General features: G+C 37.0%; 1 protein-coding gene and 1 long non-coding RNA gene across 2 annotated transcripts; one reads left to right on the top strand and one right to left on the bottom strand.

Annotated features, from left to right (window-relative positions):
* Nucleotides 1-7,455: 7,455 nt before the first annotated feature.
* LOC113329723 lies at nucleotides 7,456-10,826 on the bottom strand. The gene is made up of 3 exons (XM_026576562.1): nucleotides 9,620-10,826; nucleotides 8,323-9,404; nucleotides 7,456-8,226 (listed from the first exon to the last, which is right to left on the bottom strand). Exons 1-3 carry the CDS (start codon nucleotides 10,824-10,826, stop codon nucleotides 7,456-7,458), a joined length of 3,060 nt encoding a protein of 1,019 aa, XP_026432347.1.
* Nucleotides 10,827-15,174: 4,348 nt separating this feature from the next.
* LOC113329559 lies at nucleotides 15,175-16,476 on the top strand. Its single transcript, XR_003349930.1, has 3 exons — nucleotides 15,175-15,551; nucleotides 15,754-15,888; nucleotides 16,000-16,476. It is a non-coding gene; the product is annotated as an uncharacterized LOC113329559 (long non-coding RNA).
* The last annotated feature ends 780 nt before the right edge of the window (nucleotides 16,477-17,256 follow it).

Here is a 17,256-nt window from a genome sequence, read left to right as displayed (position 1 = left end):
CAGTGCTTTAATTTATGCCCAATTGTTATTACGTTTGTTTATCATGCTGACTTGTTTATGTTAATAAATTCTCATATTTCCTCCTCTATTATATATAAAAATAAAGCATCATAAATTTGTATTTTCTTTGCCTTACGATCTAGTTATTTGCATACAACTGGTGCTGAAAAGGTTCAAAGAGATATTTTTATCAAAATATTGCACAAAATTGATATAAGACATGAAATGTTGGTGGACCATTGATGTTGATATTTTTAATTGAAAGACATATATACACTAATGCGTAGTAAAAGGATTATATTGATTGTTTTCAATAATCATTGGTCTGGCATGTAGGAGGCGAAATTCGTGAGACTAGGCTACATCGCCCCAGTAGTAAAAGGATTATATAGATTGTTTTCAAGCAACGTTGATACGGCCAATTGGTCTAATGCGTCAGCTTAAAGCGCTGGTCCGAAACGGCGTGGGTTCTAATCCCACTATCTATAACCTGCAGCAGAGGACCAAGCCATAACAAGAGATTTCGCTTCAATACCTAGATCGTTCTCAATTCGATCGTTCGGACCAAGCCAGTGATCAGCAGATTCATTCGTGTTGTCGTATTATCCAGTGTCGTACCCTTTCTCATCAACATATCAGAAGTAATAAGTAATAAGCTTACCATGTAACTTAGCACCAAAAGAAGAAAACAACCTTTGGAGGAAACTCTCTCCCTTTTGTTATTGTTCTTGCTCTAGTTTTAGAAGTGAACCATGACTTGCCTATTTATAGGTTACATTTGGACTCTCTAGGACTTTCTAAAGCTCACTAGATATTTGTTGACATATAAGTATTTGACCGACTGATCCTCTTCTAGTTTTCTTTAAGATAAACACAAGTTACAATCTCTTGATTAATCTGGATACGTCTAAACTCTAGCTAACTCTAGACTTCTCTAAACCTTGTTCACATTAGTTTATAATCTTCCTCTGGAGGGAGCTTCTTCCTCTCCAAGTCCAAATCTTTGTAATCTTGGTAATGTTTTTGACAATAGTTTAGTTCATTATTAGTTCATTTTGACAATAGTTTAGTCCATTTCCCAAATTCTCTACTGCAACCTCTACCTAGGTTTACATTATCCTCCATAGAATCCCCATTCCATTGCAGTCTATGAAGCTCACTGTCCTTTTTCTTAGAGTCACTCACAACAGTCCTCAAGGTCCTATGATTATTGTTTTCTTCCACCTTTTCAATCCTACTATCAATTGGGAAGCCACTTTTAGATAGGTATCGGAAATCACTTTTCATTAAGAAAGGGTTCTTTTACGGTGAGAGCCCCTTTTTGGTATTTTTCTTGCATTTGGCATCAATACATTGTCCTTGCGCTTCACTCTCTAAATTTTTTGGATTCTGCACCTCTAGAGCCCCTGAGACAGTCCCTTTTTCCGCTGTCACTGATGCATCAACAGTCTTATTAGAACTACCACTTGTAATCTTACCTTGCTTTCCTGGTGATGTTTTGGAAAACACTGTACCTTTTGGCTTCTTAATGTTTGAAGTCTTGTTTGGAATCTTTGCAGGTACAGCTTGTTGTATCAGACCACAACACTTGTCTGCATCAACTGACTTTTGCCTTGTGCATTTTGGACCAAGTCCTGTGTCCGTAGCAGCTTGAATTGAAACAACTGTCTCCAAACTAATCCCCATATCAACTCCCCTTTCTGCTGAAGTTTGTTCAGCGACTCTAGTTGTAACTACCCTTTCCACTGCTGCATTGGTGGTAGGCAGTCCATTAACTTCCAGCTGACTTTCAACAATTTGATTCAAAATAGCCCTCTGCCCCTTTCTTCCAGTTGTAACTGATGTTACTTGATCCACTCCAATGGATGCAGCTTCAACCCCTTTTGAAATAGCACCGATTTCTACCTCACAAGCTTCACTTCCATTAGTAAAAGAAGATTCAACTGGCTCTCTCCTATCCACCTTATTTCCCCCGGACTCTAGCTTGTCCTTAGAACCCTGAAGAATCTTTGCTTTTTCTGACTGAGCAGGCTTGTAAACCTTCATTAGTACCCATTTGGGGTTAAGAGGCAAAATGCCCCAATTTGGACTACAAGGTTGTGAAAATGCCCCGGACGTTAGGCAAAAGATCAAAATGCCCCATTCTGTTACTTTTACCTATAGTAGTCAAAATGGGGCATTTTGATAACTTTTGACTGGTCAACTATGTTGTGAAATGTCTTTTTTGCCCTTGTACATAAATACCGCCCGACATGATGTCACACGTGTGCTAATAAATTCATAACACGTGTGCACTGCAAACAGATGACACCCGTGCAATCTAAACTGGCGACACGTGGAATGTGATGGACATGTGGGCTGAGACACCTGTACCACACGTGTGGTTCGTACGAATACTTCAATTCGTGTCTTCAACCTTGGTGAGAGAGAGATACCACATCGATATAGAGAGTGAGAGAGAGATAGAGAGACAGAGAGAGATCGAGAGACAGGGAGAGACATAGAGAGACATTGAAGACGGGGAAGAATAGTGAAATTGCAGATCAAGAAGATAGATGAGACGGAGAAGAACTGTGTAATGTTAATCATCTATAAGATGACCTCTCAACTGTGTAAGGTTAATCATCTGATCTTTGAAGAACTGTGTAACGTTAATCGAGTTTAGGATTTCGGTCTGTGTAAGTCATTATCAGATTTTCGATTTTAGGTTTTCCTATCTGTTAAATCAGATTTTAGGGTTTTATCTAATATCTTTTTTTTTTCGATTTCATTTTAGGGTTCGTCAAATCTGGAGATTTGATTAACTGATTTTATATCTCATCTTAGAAGGTATATGTTTCTATCTGTTGTCTGAGATTTTAGGGTTTCAGTATTTCATCATCTCTTTTCTTTTCAGTGAAGAACATCATCGAAAAAAAAGAGGTTCATCAACCAATTCCAACAATTGGGGTAAGTTTCATCTCTTCTGATTCTTTTAATTCGATTGTTTTTCAGATGGTATTGGATTATGTTCAAAAAAATTTCAAAAAATTTTGGGTTATTGAATTTTTAGCAGATGATTTAGGGGGTTTTCCATTTTTAGGGGAATTTTGGGTTATTGAATTTTTAGCAGATGATTTAGGGGGTTTTCCATTTTTAGGGGAATATTGGGTTATTGAATTGTTTGCGATACTACTAGTGTTAGTGGGGTAAGTGGTATGACTAATTTTATGAGTCCAGTGAAGAAGAAAACTGTTAGAAAAAGGGTTGAGGTTAGGAGGAGTCCAAGGCTTAATAAGGCTGCTAGTGTTAGTGGGCTAAGTGATATGAGACCAACAAGACTTGATTTTGTGCATGATGACCCAGTTGTTTCTACACAAGCATCTGTTGCAGAAAACCCAATGCATGAAGCAGAAGTTAATGCTACACAAGCATCTGTTGCAGAAAACCCAGTGCATGAAGCAGAAGTTAATGCTACACAAGCATCTGTTGCAGACAACCAAGTACAGGGGAATGAAGATGATGACCAGGTGAATTTACCTAATCTACAATCAGATGACTGTCATCCTAATGATATCCTGAATTTTTGTTTGAGGAACGTAATGAGGAAGAGGTAAGTGGAGATGAAAGTGAAAAGGAAAGTGAAGAGGAAAGTGAAGATGAAGAAACACAAGAAAAGTACAATTATGAGGATTGGGTTTCTATGTGTGCTAGAGGTATAGATATTGATAATGAGACTGATGATTGTAATGAAGATTTCAATGTAGGTGGGTTTTATGAAGAGCAGAGTGCACCAGTAAATGCTACTTCAGATGAAGAAGTTCCCAGATATGATGTTACTCAAGAGGAAGAAGCTAAGTGGCAAAAAGATTTTGGTGAGCATTTAAAAGAACCACAACGTCTAGAAATGATAAATGAAGATGTTCCTGAGGTTGTACCTGGTGAAATAAGTAGTGGAATGGCTTTTGGAAACATGCAAGATTACAAGGATCATTTAAGTGAATATGCAGTGTTGAAACATAAGGATTTTAAGGTGAAGAAGGCAGATAAGAAGAGACACTATTCTTATTGTACTTACAAGGATACCCAAAATTGTGCTTGGATGGTGAATGCAAGAAAGTTACCAGATGAAGATGATCCAACAGTCACAGTTAGAGATGGTACTGTTAATATTTCTAGCCAAACAATCAACATTTCTGAGCCACTATCAAAAAGGGTTAGAAAGCCTAACTCCAAATATCAGTAATATCAGAGATAGTAGTACTCAGTTCTGTTTTATGAATGTTGACAATATTTTGTTACATTGCTTTTGTTTACATACATTAACTTCTAATTATGCACTTTACCTTCATTTTGTCTTTAAACTGTGCACAAATTTGATCTTCAGAATTATAAGATTGCTTTTGTTTTTCCACAAAGATAGCATCAGACACCCATTGGAAATCTTCACATTTTTTGCATTTTAGGTAGCCAATACCATAATACCATGATGTTTGATCTATGTTTAACATCCTCACCTTAGTTGAATTGCATTTGGGGTTGATACAAGGAGTATATGACCAAGGATAATCATCAAATTTGTGATCACCAACACAAGCTTTACATCCTCCTTTATACTGAGGTGTCATGGTTTTAATAGCATCATCAAACCATTCGAAGTATGGACACATAGGATTAGAGCAAGAGAAGAATTTCTTCCCTGAATTAGCACCTTCTTTGACCTTTAAAAGTTTCCGAATACCATTACAAGGAACTAATTTACACCCACTGTAGATCCAAGGACAATCAATTGATTGATGATTACTTTGGTTGCACATCTCACATTCCTGCAAATTAAGTAAAAATTAAAGTAAGATGGATAAGATACTCACCCCTTAATTATGTTCTTCTTTGAAAAAATCTTGAAATTGCTCTTACCATTTTCATTTTCTCACTTGAGCTAGCAGACATTTTGAAGAAAAAAAACCAATATACTGATTTAAGGTTGTGAAAATTCCCCATTTATATAAGTCAGGAGAGGTCGGAATGTAGAACGGTCGGATTTAAAACGGTCAAAATCTGTAGCCGTTGATTTGAACTCACGTGTTGCAATCTTAGATTGTAGGACACGGTGGTCATTCTCTTAAAAAAAAACCATTGTTGTAAATATAACAACCAAATCTCCAGCCATCCAACTAAAAGAATAACCACGTATCGCAATCCTAGTTAACATGACATGTTGGTCATTTTAGAAAAAGAAACATCCATTTCAGTAAATATAACTACTTCATCTATGGCCGTCCAATTTTAGTCTAGCCACGTGTCGCAATCTAACTAAATGTGGCAAACGGAATCAAAATCACGTGCTTGTGGGGCTTTTTTACAGAAGGGTATAAATGATATTTATTTACACGTGCGGGGCCACACGCTTACCATTTTGACCACTTAACCATGTCAGACGGAAAACATAACAGATTGGGGCATTTTGATTCCGTTTTGGGGCATTTTGATCTTTTACCTAACGTCCGGGGCATTTTCACAACCTTGTAGTCCAAATTGGGGCATTTTGCCATTTAACCCACCCATTTGTTCTTTATCTTTCCACAATCCTTAGTAGAATGGCCAAATACCCTACAAATGTCGCAATTATGCGGCTTCCATGGATGTTCAACCGGAAGATCCATGACAAACTTTTCATCTATCAACAGAGGTATGCTATCAGGATATGCAAAATCCAATTGTCTTTCAAATCAAACTCTTGCAAATGCTAACTTAGTTTGATTGATGGTACAATCATCAGCAAAAAAACGGTTTTCCTAGATAACTAGAGATTACACCTAATCCATCTGCGTCCCACATATGAAGTGGCACACCAAATGTCATTACGCATATAGGGACTGATTTTACCTATGCAATACTCTTTTCCAGCAAATGAGACCATGGTCTTAAGGTAAACAACTTACCAGAGATGTGGAAAGATCCAGTATCTAGGACTAACATACGATCCTCCTCATTATAGGGATGACGAGAGAATCCTGAACTATTTTCGAGTTGAGTCCAGAAAAGTGGAGACTGCCATCCTAACTGAATGTTTTTGAAGTGCTCCAAATTCAGGTGAAATACTGATTTGCTGTGATGGCTGAGTTTCGAATTTGGTGATGTGGAGTTTCGAGTGTGGTCTTAGATTTTATTCTATAAAATGTAGGGAAGTAGCTTTTTGTAATCATCTTCTTTTTTTCCCTTAAAAGACATTAGTACAAATCTTTGTCATCCCAAGAGGGAAGGTGGCTTGGTTTTTAGAAATACGGAACAATACAATAATGCTCTAATAAGTATCCTATGGGTGAAATTTTTTAAGGATATGTATTCTCCTCACTGTGAATTTCTTCATTTACAAGATAAACAAAGCAACTCGTCCTGAGTTTGGAAAGGAGTTGAACAAGGGATGCAAATACTGAACCAGTATCATTTTCTGGGATATTAGACCATCCTCCAGTTCCTAACCCATTTTATGCTGAGTCCGCAAGGTTTGTCTATTTTGCCAGATATCATGGAGCAAAAAAACAGTTCACAGATATTTTCCGGCTATGCTCCCTTTATTTTGTTCATAAAATGACACATAGAGATGAAGTTATCTCGAAGATTTCTACATAAGTACACAATCTTGCAATTTATACCGCTACTCTTACTAGACCTTGTTTCTCTAGCAAACTTTGCAACACAGTCAACTACCTTTTTAATAGTAGTTCCAGTAACAAATTTAAGAGACGTTATAATAAGAAAAAAAGAGGTAATCTAGCTTTAACACAGTAATTAGATTTTACGCAAGACATCAGTAGTTCCACAAGCTAAACATGGGTTTTTTTTTTCTCCATGTACACCTACTAAAATAACCTGAACTGTGACTACAATGAAATCAGTTCTACATTCGAGAGTTAATACACATCAATGCACCATTTGGTATATTAACCAGTATTCCATTTCATATGCTTACAAAATTAGAGGAGGTTAAAAGAAGATGCAGTATTACAATCTTCTGCAAAATGTAAAGGCCACTTACACAAACTATATATCACTTCGCAGTTTGATCTCCATGGCTGTCTGGAACATCGAACAAGGGAATGTATTGTAATTGCAAAAACAGTAATTTCAAGCAGTTATAAGTATAATAGAACAGGATCTTCTTCAAATGAAGACAACATATCAGCCTCAGATTTCCATTTCATTTCGTCGTTGTTCCAATTCCAATTTTCCATCCCCAGCATATCCATAACTAGGGTATCACCCAGGCCTTCGGCCTGGGCTCAACCTCTCGTGCGCCTTCGGCGCTTTGGACTTAATGAGCCGATCACGTTTTGTCATATCAATTCCATTTGGCTGGTGGAATATTATCGATGATGCGAAATATTAAACAATACTTGAATTAAACATTAAAGAATAATAAAAATTACATGTATCATACTATGAAATATTTAAGAAGTAGGAAGTTATTTGATATTACAATAAAATTTCAGGATACACTACATTTTTGGTTTCCAGATTAAAACACCCATTCGACTCATTTGGCATCAATAGAGTTATTCTCCTAGCAGCAGTACACCTAGATAATGCCACATATAGTTGACCATGGCTAAATACCGGAGTGCGTAAATATATACCCACATACTTCACCGATTGTCCCTGTGATTTGTTAATCGTCATCGCGTATGCAACACGTACGGGAAATTGGCGTCTTTCCATTTGTATGTCTAGCTCCGAAGGTGAAGGTTGAAAAGTTATTCTTGGGATGAATACTATGTCACCAGCCTTTTCCCCTGTTATGATTTTAGCTTCAATAACATATCGTCCACACCTCGTGACCACCAGTCTAGTACCATTACACAAACTTTCTTTTGGTGCAAGATTTCTCAATAACATAACCGGACTTCTAACTTTAATGTCTAGCTTAAATGGAGGTGATCCTGGTGGATTCAAATTGTTGAGAAATTCCGTTGTGAACCTTGAATCCCTTCTGTGGTCATCCCGAATCATCTTGTCAGCAGCAAGATATGTAAAAGCCTCACCCTGCAAATTTCTTAATGCCTCCGCATTAATCTTATGGACATCTTCATTACGTGGAGATAAAATGATTCTCTCGGTTAAGTGTTCTGGTGACGCTGGTCCATCCTTTCCCAGGAGCGGGTACACCGAAGATATTAGCTCATGCATGTTTTGACATCTGTTCATTGCCGATGGTAGGTTAACAACTTCTTTAGGGTTCGTTCCGATCTACCATATGAATGAAACACAATTAAAATTGTTACACCTACGATATACATATTTTTACTTTGTATAAACGTTAAAAAGATATAGTTGGTTTATTACCTCTAGTAAGAAGTTAGCAAATTCCAAATTTTCTGGTTGTTGTTCCAGTCGCATATTTTGGTTTAGTGTCAAGACATTAATATAATCCCAAAGAAATGAACTTCTTATAGACGCTCCAACAGTTTGTTCACGACCTGCGTTTGAGAGCACCGGTAAAGTATGTCGAAAGTCTCCACCCAAAACAACCGTTACACCTCCAAAGTTTTTGTCATCACTACAAATATATTGTAGTAGACGGTCAACCTCCTCCATACAAAATCTATGTTGCATTGAAACTTCATCCCATATAACCAATCTGACTTCTTTAAGTAGTTGGGCATACTCGGAGTCGTTACTAATCCCAATATTACTATCTTCTTGGACATTAAATGGTATCTTAAAAGTCGAATGTGCAGTGCGACCTCCATCAAGAAGTAATGAAGCAATACCCGATGAAGCAACAGTTAAAACTATTTTTCCATCTTTACGACAACTTCTTGCTATTGTGTTGTACAAAAATGTTTTTCCCGTCCCCGCACTGCCATTCAGAAAAAACATTCGACCATCGCGGTTATTCACAGAATCCACTATTGTATTATACGCCGTCCGTTGTTCGACATTCAATCTCTCAATATCCGTATTGAGCACAGATTCCCTTACTGTAAATTGAAGTTGTCGATGGTCCCAAATATATTTGTTACCCACAATTTGACCCCAATCATGTCTTGGTCGTGGCATTGACTTATAGTTCTCTAGTTTTTTTCCAGATTGTCGAAGCAGTTGATCCAACAGGTATAATCCGTAATCCATAGCATGTTCATCAGTTGGATTTGGGATATTAAACATCGTTCGTAATCTATGTTGAATATCATCACATATGTTCATTCCATATTTTGCCCATAAAAGCTCCGGTTTTGTTGGATTGCATTCTGATAGGATAATGCAGAACAATTTCCTCAGCTGATTTCCAGTTTTCATAACCACCGCTTCTTGAAGGCATTTTTCCGATTCTCCATCATTTGCTAATATTCTCAGTGCAATGCATGCCTCTTTGAACGTATTATGGACCGTGCACACTTCTCCATTAGTTACAGTCCTCAACCCTGTCAAAAGATTGGGCACCTTTTAAATTTGTGAGTAACATACGTAAGTAGTACAACTCGCCAGCATTAGGGCTAACAAAATACATTCTTCCAATTGAAAAACCTTGTTGTCTGATTTTCCACTCCTTAGTTTTTTTTCCATACAAAGTGTTGCGGGAACTCTTGATAAGTATAGGCCGGAGCGGTTGTATTTTTAGCATAATACTCAAAATAACCCATCAAAGTGGTTTTATGTTCCTGTGCAGTTTGTATAACGGAGCTCATTGATCGCCTTGAGTTATACACAACTCGTTGATAGTTTGGTAGATGCACGGACAACCGTTGTACACTCGGATTTTCTTCATGCAATTGGTACTCCAATAAACGCCATACTGCCTCGGCTGGTCCAATGTACCTCGCATCAATGTACTGTTGAATCTCGTTATGTTCTCCAAATACCATCGTAGTTCGATCACCACCTTTGAAAATATATTTTTTAATATATTTAACCGCTCTTATGCCCGCACATATTTCCACATTGATGTGGCAATTGAACATTCTTGACAGACGTGGATTATAGGGAACAACATCAATATTATATGCCTTTTTGTTATTTCTGACAGTCACTTCTCTTCCATCCCGACGCCGACGATAACTTGGATACCCAGCCTCGTCCAAAGTTGTTGTTTCTGTGTAATTTTTTGGATATCCTTTGGTACATTTTCCTTTTGCCATACACGGTGCACCCGAATCTCGATCTCCACATGGACCGTGAACCATACACTTGCTGACCGTGTCAAATAGTATGGGGTAATTTTTCTCATCCGGAAATTCAGCGGAAACAAATTTATCAACCATGTCTGACGTACGAATTTTTTCTGAATCTTTTAAAAATATAAGACAATGCATGTGCGGTAATCCTCGTTTCTGAAACTCGATGGTATAAACATGGGCAACAACTGTACCAAAAACCTTTTTTTCCTTTATTTCTTTCATCAGAGCTTTTCTTTTAATCTCAAAAACGCGAGTTACCAGATCAGGACGATCAAGTGCAGTTTGACGTGGGAAGAGTGCATTTCTTATTTCTGGCCAATTAGGATTAGCTGTCATTGTAAGAAAAATATCGGGATGGTGGTGAAAACGTGTAATCGCCATTGAATCCTGATATATTTCATGCATATGCCTTCCGCTACCAGTATGTAAAGATGGTAAAATAAAAAGATTACCTCTCTCCCCCGGATTCAAATCAGCATTTGTCATATCTGCGATGCAACTGTAACAATCCGAACGTAAAGTCGGTTGGTGAAATCTTAGCCATGCAAGTTTACTCTGTTCTGCAGCGGCCCATGCATCAACCAAAAATTTGTGAAAGAGTTTTCCGGCTCTTAATATGGTGGAATATTCTGAACGACGTTCAAATATGCGGTAACTATAATACTCCATTTGAGATAATTTGGTATTCGTATAGGTATTCGCGTCCGCATCCCATTTCCTTAGTGTTGGTGACCATCCCAGCTCTCCAAAAGGAAATAGCAAAACATAATGTAAAGGCAAGTATGCTGGATGACACTCCGAAATTTGTTGTAGCCCGTTATTTTCTCTCAAATGCAATATAATATCTCGCGGCCCAGCCTGTTTATAAGTTTTTTCTAGTACGATAACCGCAACCTCATCCGCTACCGGTAGATTATAACGTCTTACATCAGTTGATTTGTTGTACTGAAGGGAAACTCGGGTCTGCAGGACTCATTTGATCTAATATTGCATAGGTTTGGCGATACTTGGTGTAGAAAACATTGAATTGGAGCATAGTATCCTGAATTGTTTGAAGGACATCCAAGTTTAAATTAGGATTTCGTTCTTGGCGAACAAACAATGCAAAAGCAGGATCGTAGATGTATAGTTGGGAGTAAACCGCCAGTCTCTCAGTCCCAGGATGTGGAAGAATTCCTCCTGTCAAATGTCTTAGTTCACCATGTATTGCAAAAGGTCTCGGACCTCTTCCTTTTAAAGTTCTTTCATCCAATTTGCATCCAAGATGGTATATGCGTTTGCCGCATTATACTCTCGAATATAATTCCGGAATGAAGTTGATCTAACGTCGTCTTCGTCAAACAATTCTCTTAAGGGTGCTGGTGGTTCAAGCAGTAAAGGAAGCCGAACTTTTCCTTGAAGACAGCATGTACCAAATTTCGGGTTTATCAAAGATGAATTTGTCAGTTTTTCCGCCATCCAATGTAATGCCCCGCAATGGCGACACTGAACATCCATTTGTCCCGAAAAGTGACGTACATTGGTATGAACATTAGGAATATGGTTCATGGCTATATTTGGAGTATGTCTGTCGTTGTCGTCGTAATGTACTTCATCACTGTCGTAATCAACATCCTCTTCTCCAACGGTAACAGATGGCCTGTACATGTGGATTATTATGTACAACAATTAATCAATAAGGATACCTAAAAACAAAAAATCATACAGTAGACTTTGATTCTTACATTTGAATATTTTGAGCATCTGACGTGCTACCAATTATCGGTATCTGTTGAAAAGTTACTCCGGGCATGATATCACTTCTCCTAGGTGCAAATGTTGGCTGCATTGCAAACTTACAAACGATTACTAATTTATTTTAAAAGATTCCATAAATAAATTAAAATATTTAAAGTCTTTTATGATGTTCTTGATATACCTCTTCGTCGGAGTCGGACTGAGATTGTGCATATGACCCTTCTGCCCTCTCTGTAATTAGTATATTTCCGGGACGCATCCGTTTCGAATTAAGATTCTAGAGTTTTGAAAATTTAATCAGGAAATGTGAAAAATATAGATTCCAAATTTATAATATCTCCACAGATTTCAGTGTATGTACCCACCTCGACAGAAATAGCTTTTTCTTTGCCCTTTAGTAAACGCTGTCGCGCTTCTCTTTCCTGATCAGTTTGCGTATGTTGTGGTTCCTTACAATAGTGTTGTGGTTGTTGAGTCTGTATTGTGGTTGTGTTTTCGCTCTGTTGTTGTGCCTCAGTTCCATGCAAATTTGCGTACGTATACGGACATTGTGCTTCTCTTCTGCGACGGCGCCTCTGGCCAATTGACCTTCGCGTTGGAGCACTTATTTCCTAACAAATTTTCCATTTTGTGTGTGTCATGGTGATGAGTTGGTGTAAAAAAACACTTTCATTTAAGAGTTAACGTCTGCCCTCTACAATTTGGTCAATGTATGTATATTTGAATCTCCAGGTCCAACAACTTTATTCTATATTGGGTTATTAGTTTATTCATTAGATGTGAGTTAACGGAATTAATTTTTGAAACTGATGTTACCGAGCTTGGATTAGCATGTGATTGAGTTCTTGACCAACATTTGAAGTGTGTAATCATAATTTATGTCTAACCATTAAAAATCAACCTTGTAATAGCCAGCTATCTATGTCGAATGATGATACCCAGATTGGATAATATAAAAAACATGGCTTACTAAAACACGTACACCCGCATTGATATTGGCTCTTGCTTCATTTTCTGCTCGTTCTCTCGCACGCCTTTGCCGTTGTGCCAACGACGATCTCTGTCGATACATAGTATCAGTAAACTCTTAAACTCAAAAATTGTACAAATTAAAAATGTAAAGATTATGCACACATTTACACGGATATCTAAATTAATTTCCTGCGGGTTGTCAGAAACCATTATCGCCTCCTCGTTCCTGCATCAAATACCCGGTCAAATAAAAATAGAGAAATCAATATTATGGAAAAGACCTCTAATTCAATGGGCAGCTTCAGTCATGAGTTTGGGCCATGGTACGATGCTTCCGATAAAAGTTGAAAAATCACTAACCTATGTAGCAGTATAAGATAAAATATGATAAAAATTCATATTTTTAACGCCACCCTAGACCACTTTAATTCATCATTATCTGTGCATCTCTCATAGCTGTCAACAACAATAATTACGTCAGCAAAAACACTTGAAGACATGAGAAAATGAAGGCAACATAGATTTTAGATACAGACATTAAATAATCCTGCATTAATTGAATGTTTTCACTGCGGAACACTTAAAAAAGTATCATTCCAAAAAGAGAAAAACATGAAATGTATGTCTTGGACCATTTTTGAATTTGAGTAACCCTACATTTTGTTTACCAAAATTATTTTACCTATTTTATTGCCGGTCAAACATACATCCCAACTCTGCCCTTCTACCAATGATTAGAAAAATGGAAAATGAACGACCCAATGTACACCAATCAATCGCACACAAAGTTTCTTAAAACCATCAGTCTCGCAGGATGAGAAACTTGTTAAATATACTCTCAATTTAATGATACATAGTTCAAAATGAAATAGCATCCACATAAAAAAATAAGATTAATTAGGTAGTGATTAAACTCACACACAAAAAAAATCGTCTGAAGGACTCACCCAACTCCAACGACGTCACCAACTCTATGGAATAACGTCAACTTTGTTTATAGTGAACAACGTCAACTTTGTTTCGATTATTTTCTGAATCTAGAATAACAAAATATAATGATATGGAGAGACCAAGATAATACCTGAAAGAATCAGGAGCCTTAACAAAGAACTATCACACAGAGCGACAGGGAAATTTGTGAAACAGTTTCGATGATCAATGAAAGTGTGATACTTACAGACTAAAAGAAGGAATAAGTCAGTTTGGGTAGTCTCAAAAACTACTTATATGAAAGAAACGTAGGCAAAAAGGGAGGAAAAAGCGGAGGCTGCGAACAGACTTGTTGAAGAAATAAGTCAGTTTGGATAGTTTCAAAAACTACTTATATGAAAGAAACGTAGGCAAAAAGGGTGGAAAAAGCGGAGGCTGCGACACATATGACAAATTTGAATCGTCGACAGTTTTACATTTTAATTCATTCCACTCAAAGGAGCGATCAAGATTTCTTTAAAAGGTAAAAGGAACGGTGGATGAAAACGAAAGGCTAGATCTGTCCCATGGACAACTGACGGTGGATAGCCAAAAAAACAACTCTGCTATAGATTAGTGATAACGTGATTTGCTTGGAAGCCTCGGTTGCTCTATGGTTTTCTGTTTCTAATGGAAACAATTATCTTTTTTTTTTTAATCTATTTCCGGTGTCAAAACTGTTATCTATTTCTTTTTATATCAGTTACGGTGTCTAATCTGTTGAAACCATTGACTGTCAAATTTGTTATATGTTTCTTCTTATATCAGTTCGGTGTCTAATTTGTTGAAACCACTGACTGTCATTTGCTAATGTTCGTCATATAATGCTACCAAAAATGGAAAATTTTAATTTGCTTAAAAACTTCGACTTTAAGTTTCGTTAACAACATTTATGTTTATTGTCCATACACCCGTGAATTTGTACCATTCCCATTGCAGAGGTTCGACTTTAAGTTTGGTTAATTCTTCTGCAACATCCTCAGTAATCTTTTTGATTGTTGTTCATTGACCAGAAATCAATTAACTATGACACGATTGCCTTTTTTGGGGAGACAAAGAGTGGTCGAGATGAGTTTTGGGGAAGACAATTAGTGGTCAGAACGGATTTTGAGTACATCTACCGTTGTTTGTATCCTTGAAAAAAATCTTGATCGTTCCGTTTGGTCGAATACAAATTCCAAAATGGTGAAAACTACGGGCGGTTGAAATTTCTCATATGTGTCACTAATTCCGCTTTTTTCTCCCTATTTTCCCTAGGTGTCTTTCATACAAGTTGAGTTTAAAACTACCCAAACTGACCTATATATTCCCTCGACAAAGTAGATGAGTATCACGGTCTTCAAACAAACTCTTTCAGAAATCTCCATATCTCTTTGATGGCTCTTCCCCTACAGTAACGATATGTTTCTTTAAGGTGATGTCTCTTCGTCTCTCCTTACGGTTATACTGTGTTATTGTAGATAGTTTAGGGTTTGGATTCAGTAAAATGAAAGAAAAAAGAGTTGCGGGTTGTGGTCTTCCAGATATGTCGATGGATTTATGGGTTTTTCTAGGAAAAAATTTTACGTATAAAAACCCGACCATAACTCCCCCTTTTTATTTCCCTTTCCGTTCAATCTTATTCTATTTTGTGGTGATTTAGCAGAGAAGAATCGACAAGTAACTACGTAAGGACATGGCTACTCGAGTTGGATGAAGTGTTTAATACTCCGTAAAGTAACTCTCATTCTTTACTTCATCTCTTTCTCAGACTCAATGCTTTACTTGCTTTCCGTAAGAAAAATAAACAAATTAGGAAGACTAGGAAAACAAAAAAATGGTTGGCGACTACACCCTTTCTAATTGGCTGATTTATAAGTGAGAACACATAACAAGTTGTTTTTCTTTTCATATTGTTCACTTTTTGAAAAATCTACAGACACTAGCGATGATCATATAAGCGGCAATGATACAAACTTCAGATCTCTAATACCGATATCAGGTGCGGATTAGGTTGGGAGGTTTCCCAGGCCCTGCCAGACATCTGAGTTGTAATGTGTTTGTAGAAAGAAGGGTAATGTATCAATCTGACGTTTTCTTTGTTCCCCAGTTTGACATCGTTTATCTCCCAGGATTTTGGTTTATATGGTTAGTTGTTATAATTGGTTTTTTCGTGATTTTCCAGGATTTTGGTTATTGAATACCTACTGAATCGAAGATTGTGGGGGTACTCTTGCAGAACCACGGTGTACATAACGCATTCTGAACTACCCATGATCCTAACAGGCATAGATTTTTGGTTTACTATCGTGTTGTCGAAGGAACTTATGCAGGCTCGTAGAATTTGGAATGAAGTTGTACTCCTGAAGATAATCCTAAGAAGTTGATGTCAGTTTCGGATCCTAAATATATGTATAGTAATATACTGCTGACAACTATGTTATTCTTGAAGAAAGTTCATTTGTTTAAATCAGTTAATTAAAGAGTAGACTTAGTTGTATGTGGTGAGAAAAATGTTGTAAATATTTGGTATCATTTTCCGTCTGGATAATTTCGTTAGAATAAGAAGCGTGAAACCGTGAAAGTGGGGATTGCATGTTCACAACGTTAGAACACCTGTAGCAAGCCTTCGAAGCAAGTTTTTATTTTTTCAGTCTCCAAATGAAGCTTTCTTTCTTTAGTTTAAGTTTTTCAGTTTAATGATGAAATTATCGTGTGTGTATATATATATATATATCATCTGAATATCTGTTTCTATCATCTGAATTGTAGCAAGTCGATTTACTAAGTGCCAAAATGTTTGATTTGTCACTGCATCTTTAGAACCAAGGTTAGAGGTCTGAGAGTGTGAATTGAAGAAAATTCTATCGGTGATTATTAGATTTTCATTTGTTCGTTATAAACTCGCAACAAGTTATGTTTTAAATTAAACATTCATTTTGTGGTATCCTCAAGTTGTACATCAGAATTTGAACAAGGAGAACCCGCATTCGTACTTCTTACTCTCACATAACGCAACATCCACCTTTGTGTGTTTGTTGTTAGTCTTCTATTTTGTTTTTAACCCCTCTGCAGCTTTGCAATGGATATACAAAATGAGTGGGCACTATATTAAATATCTTTTGTTCGACGAAAGTGGAGGTTATGTATGTTGTACTATGAATTAGTAACTTGGTTGATGATAGATAATACTTTCAAAGAAGCGTTAACATTACTTAAAAGTTTTAATTGATCTTTTTGTGATTCACGAAAGCCTTCTCCGTTCCATAGTGATGGTTGCTAAATCTTTTTCATTTCCTTTAATTTTTATTTTGGCAACAACCATCCAAAATGTTACTACTACTTGGCAATTGGATTGTTAAAAAAATTTAGTAATGCCATGGTATTTGAATCTGTTGGTGATTGACTTCTTTGGTTTCTTGCGCACTTTTTAAAGTATGTC

This window comes from Papaver somniferum, unplaced genomic scaffold, assembly GCF_003573695.1.
Source record: "Papaver somniferum cultivar HN1 unplaced genomic scaffold, ASM357369v1 unplaced-scaffold_117, whole genome shotgun sequence".
Taxonomy (NCBI): Eukaryota; Viridiplantae; Streptophyta; class Magnoliopsida; order Ranunculales; family Papaveraceae; genus Papaver; species Papaver somniferum.
Note: the sequence above shows the minus strand (reverse complement) of the source record. Positions and strands in the feature narration are given on the sequence as shown.

Bases quoted from the DNA above. Each gene is read 5' to 3' on its own strand.
- LOC113329723 (XM_026576562.1), bottom strand. From the start codon at position 10,826: ATGGAGTATTATAGTTACCGCATATTTGAACGTCGTTCAGAATATTCC. The intron at 9,405-9,619 runs GTTATTTTGAGT...ATCTTTTGACAG, and splicing joins ACATAAAACCACTTTGATGG to GGTTGAGGACTGTAACTAAT. The intron at 8,227-8,322 runs GTAATAAACCAA...TTCATATGGTAG, and splicing joins TTGCTAACTTCTTACTAGAG to ATCGGAACGAACCCTAAAGA.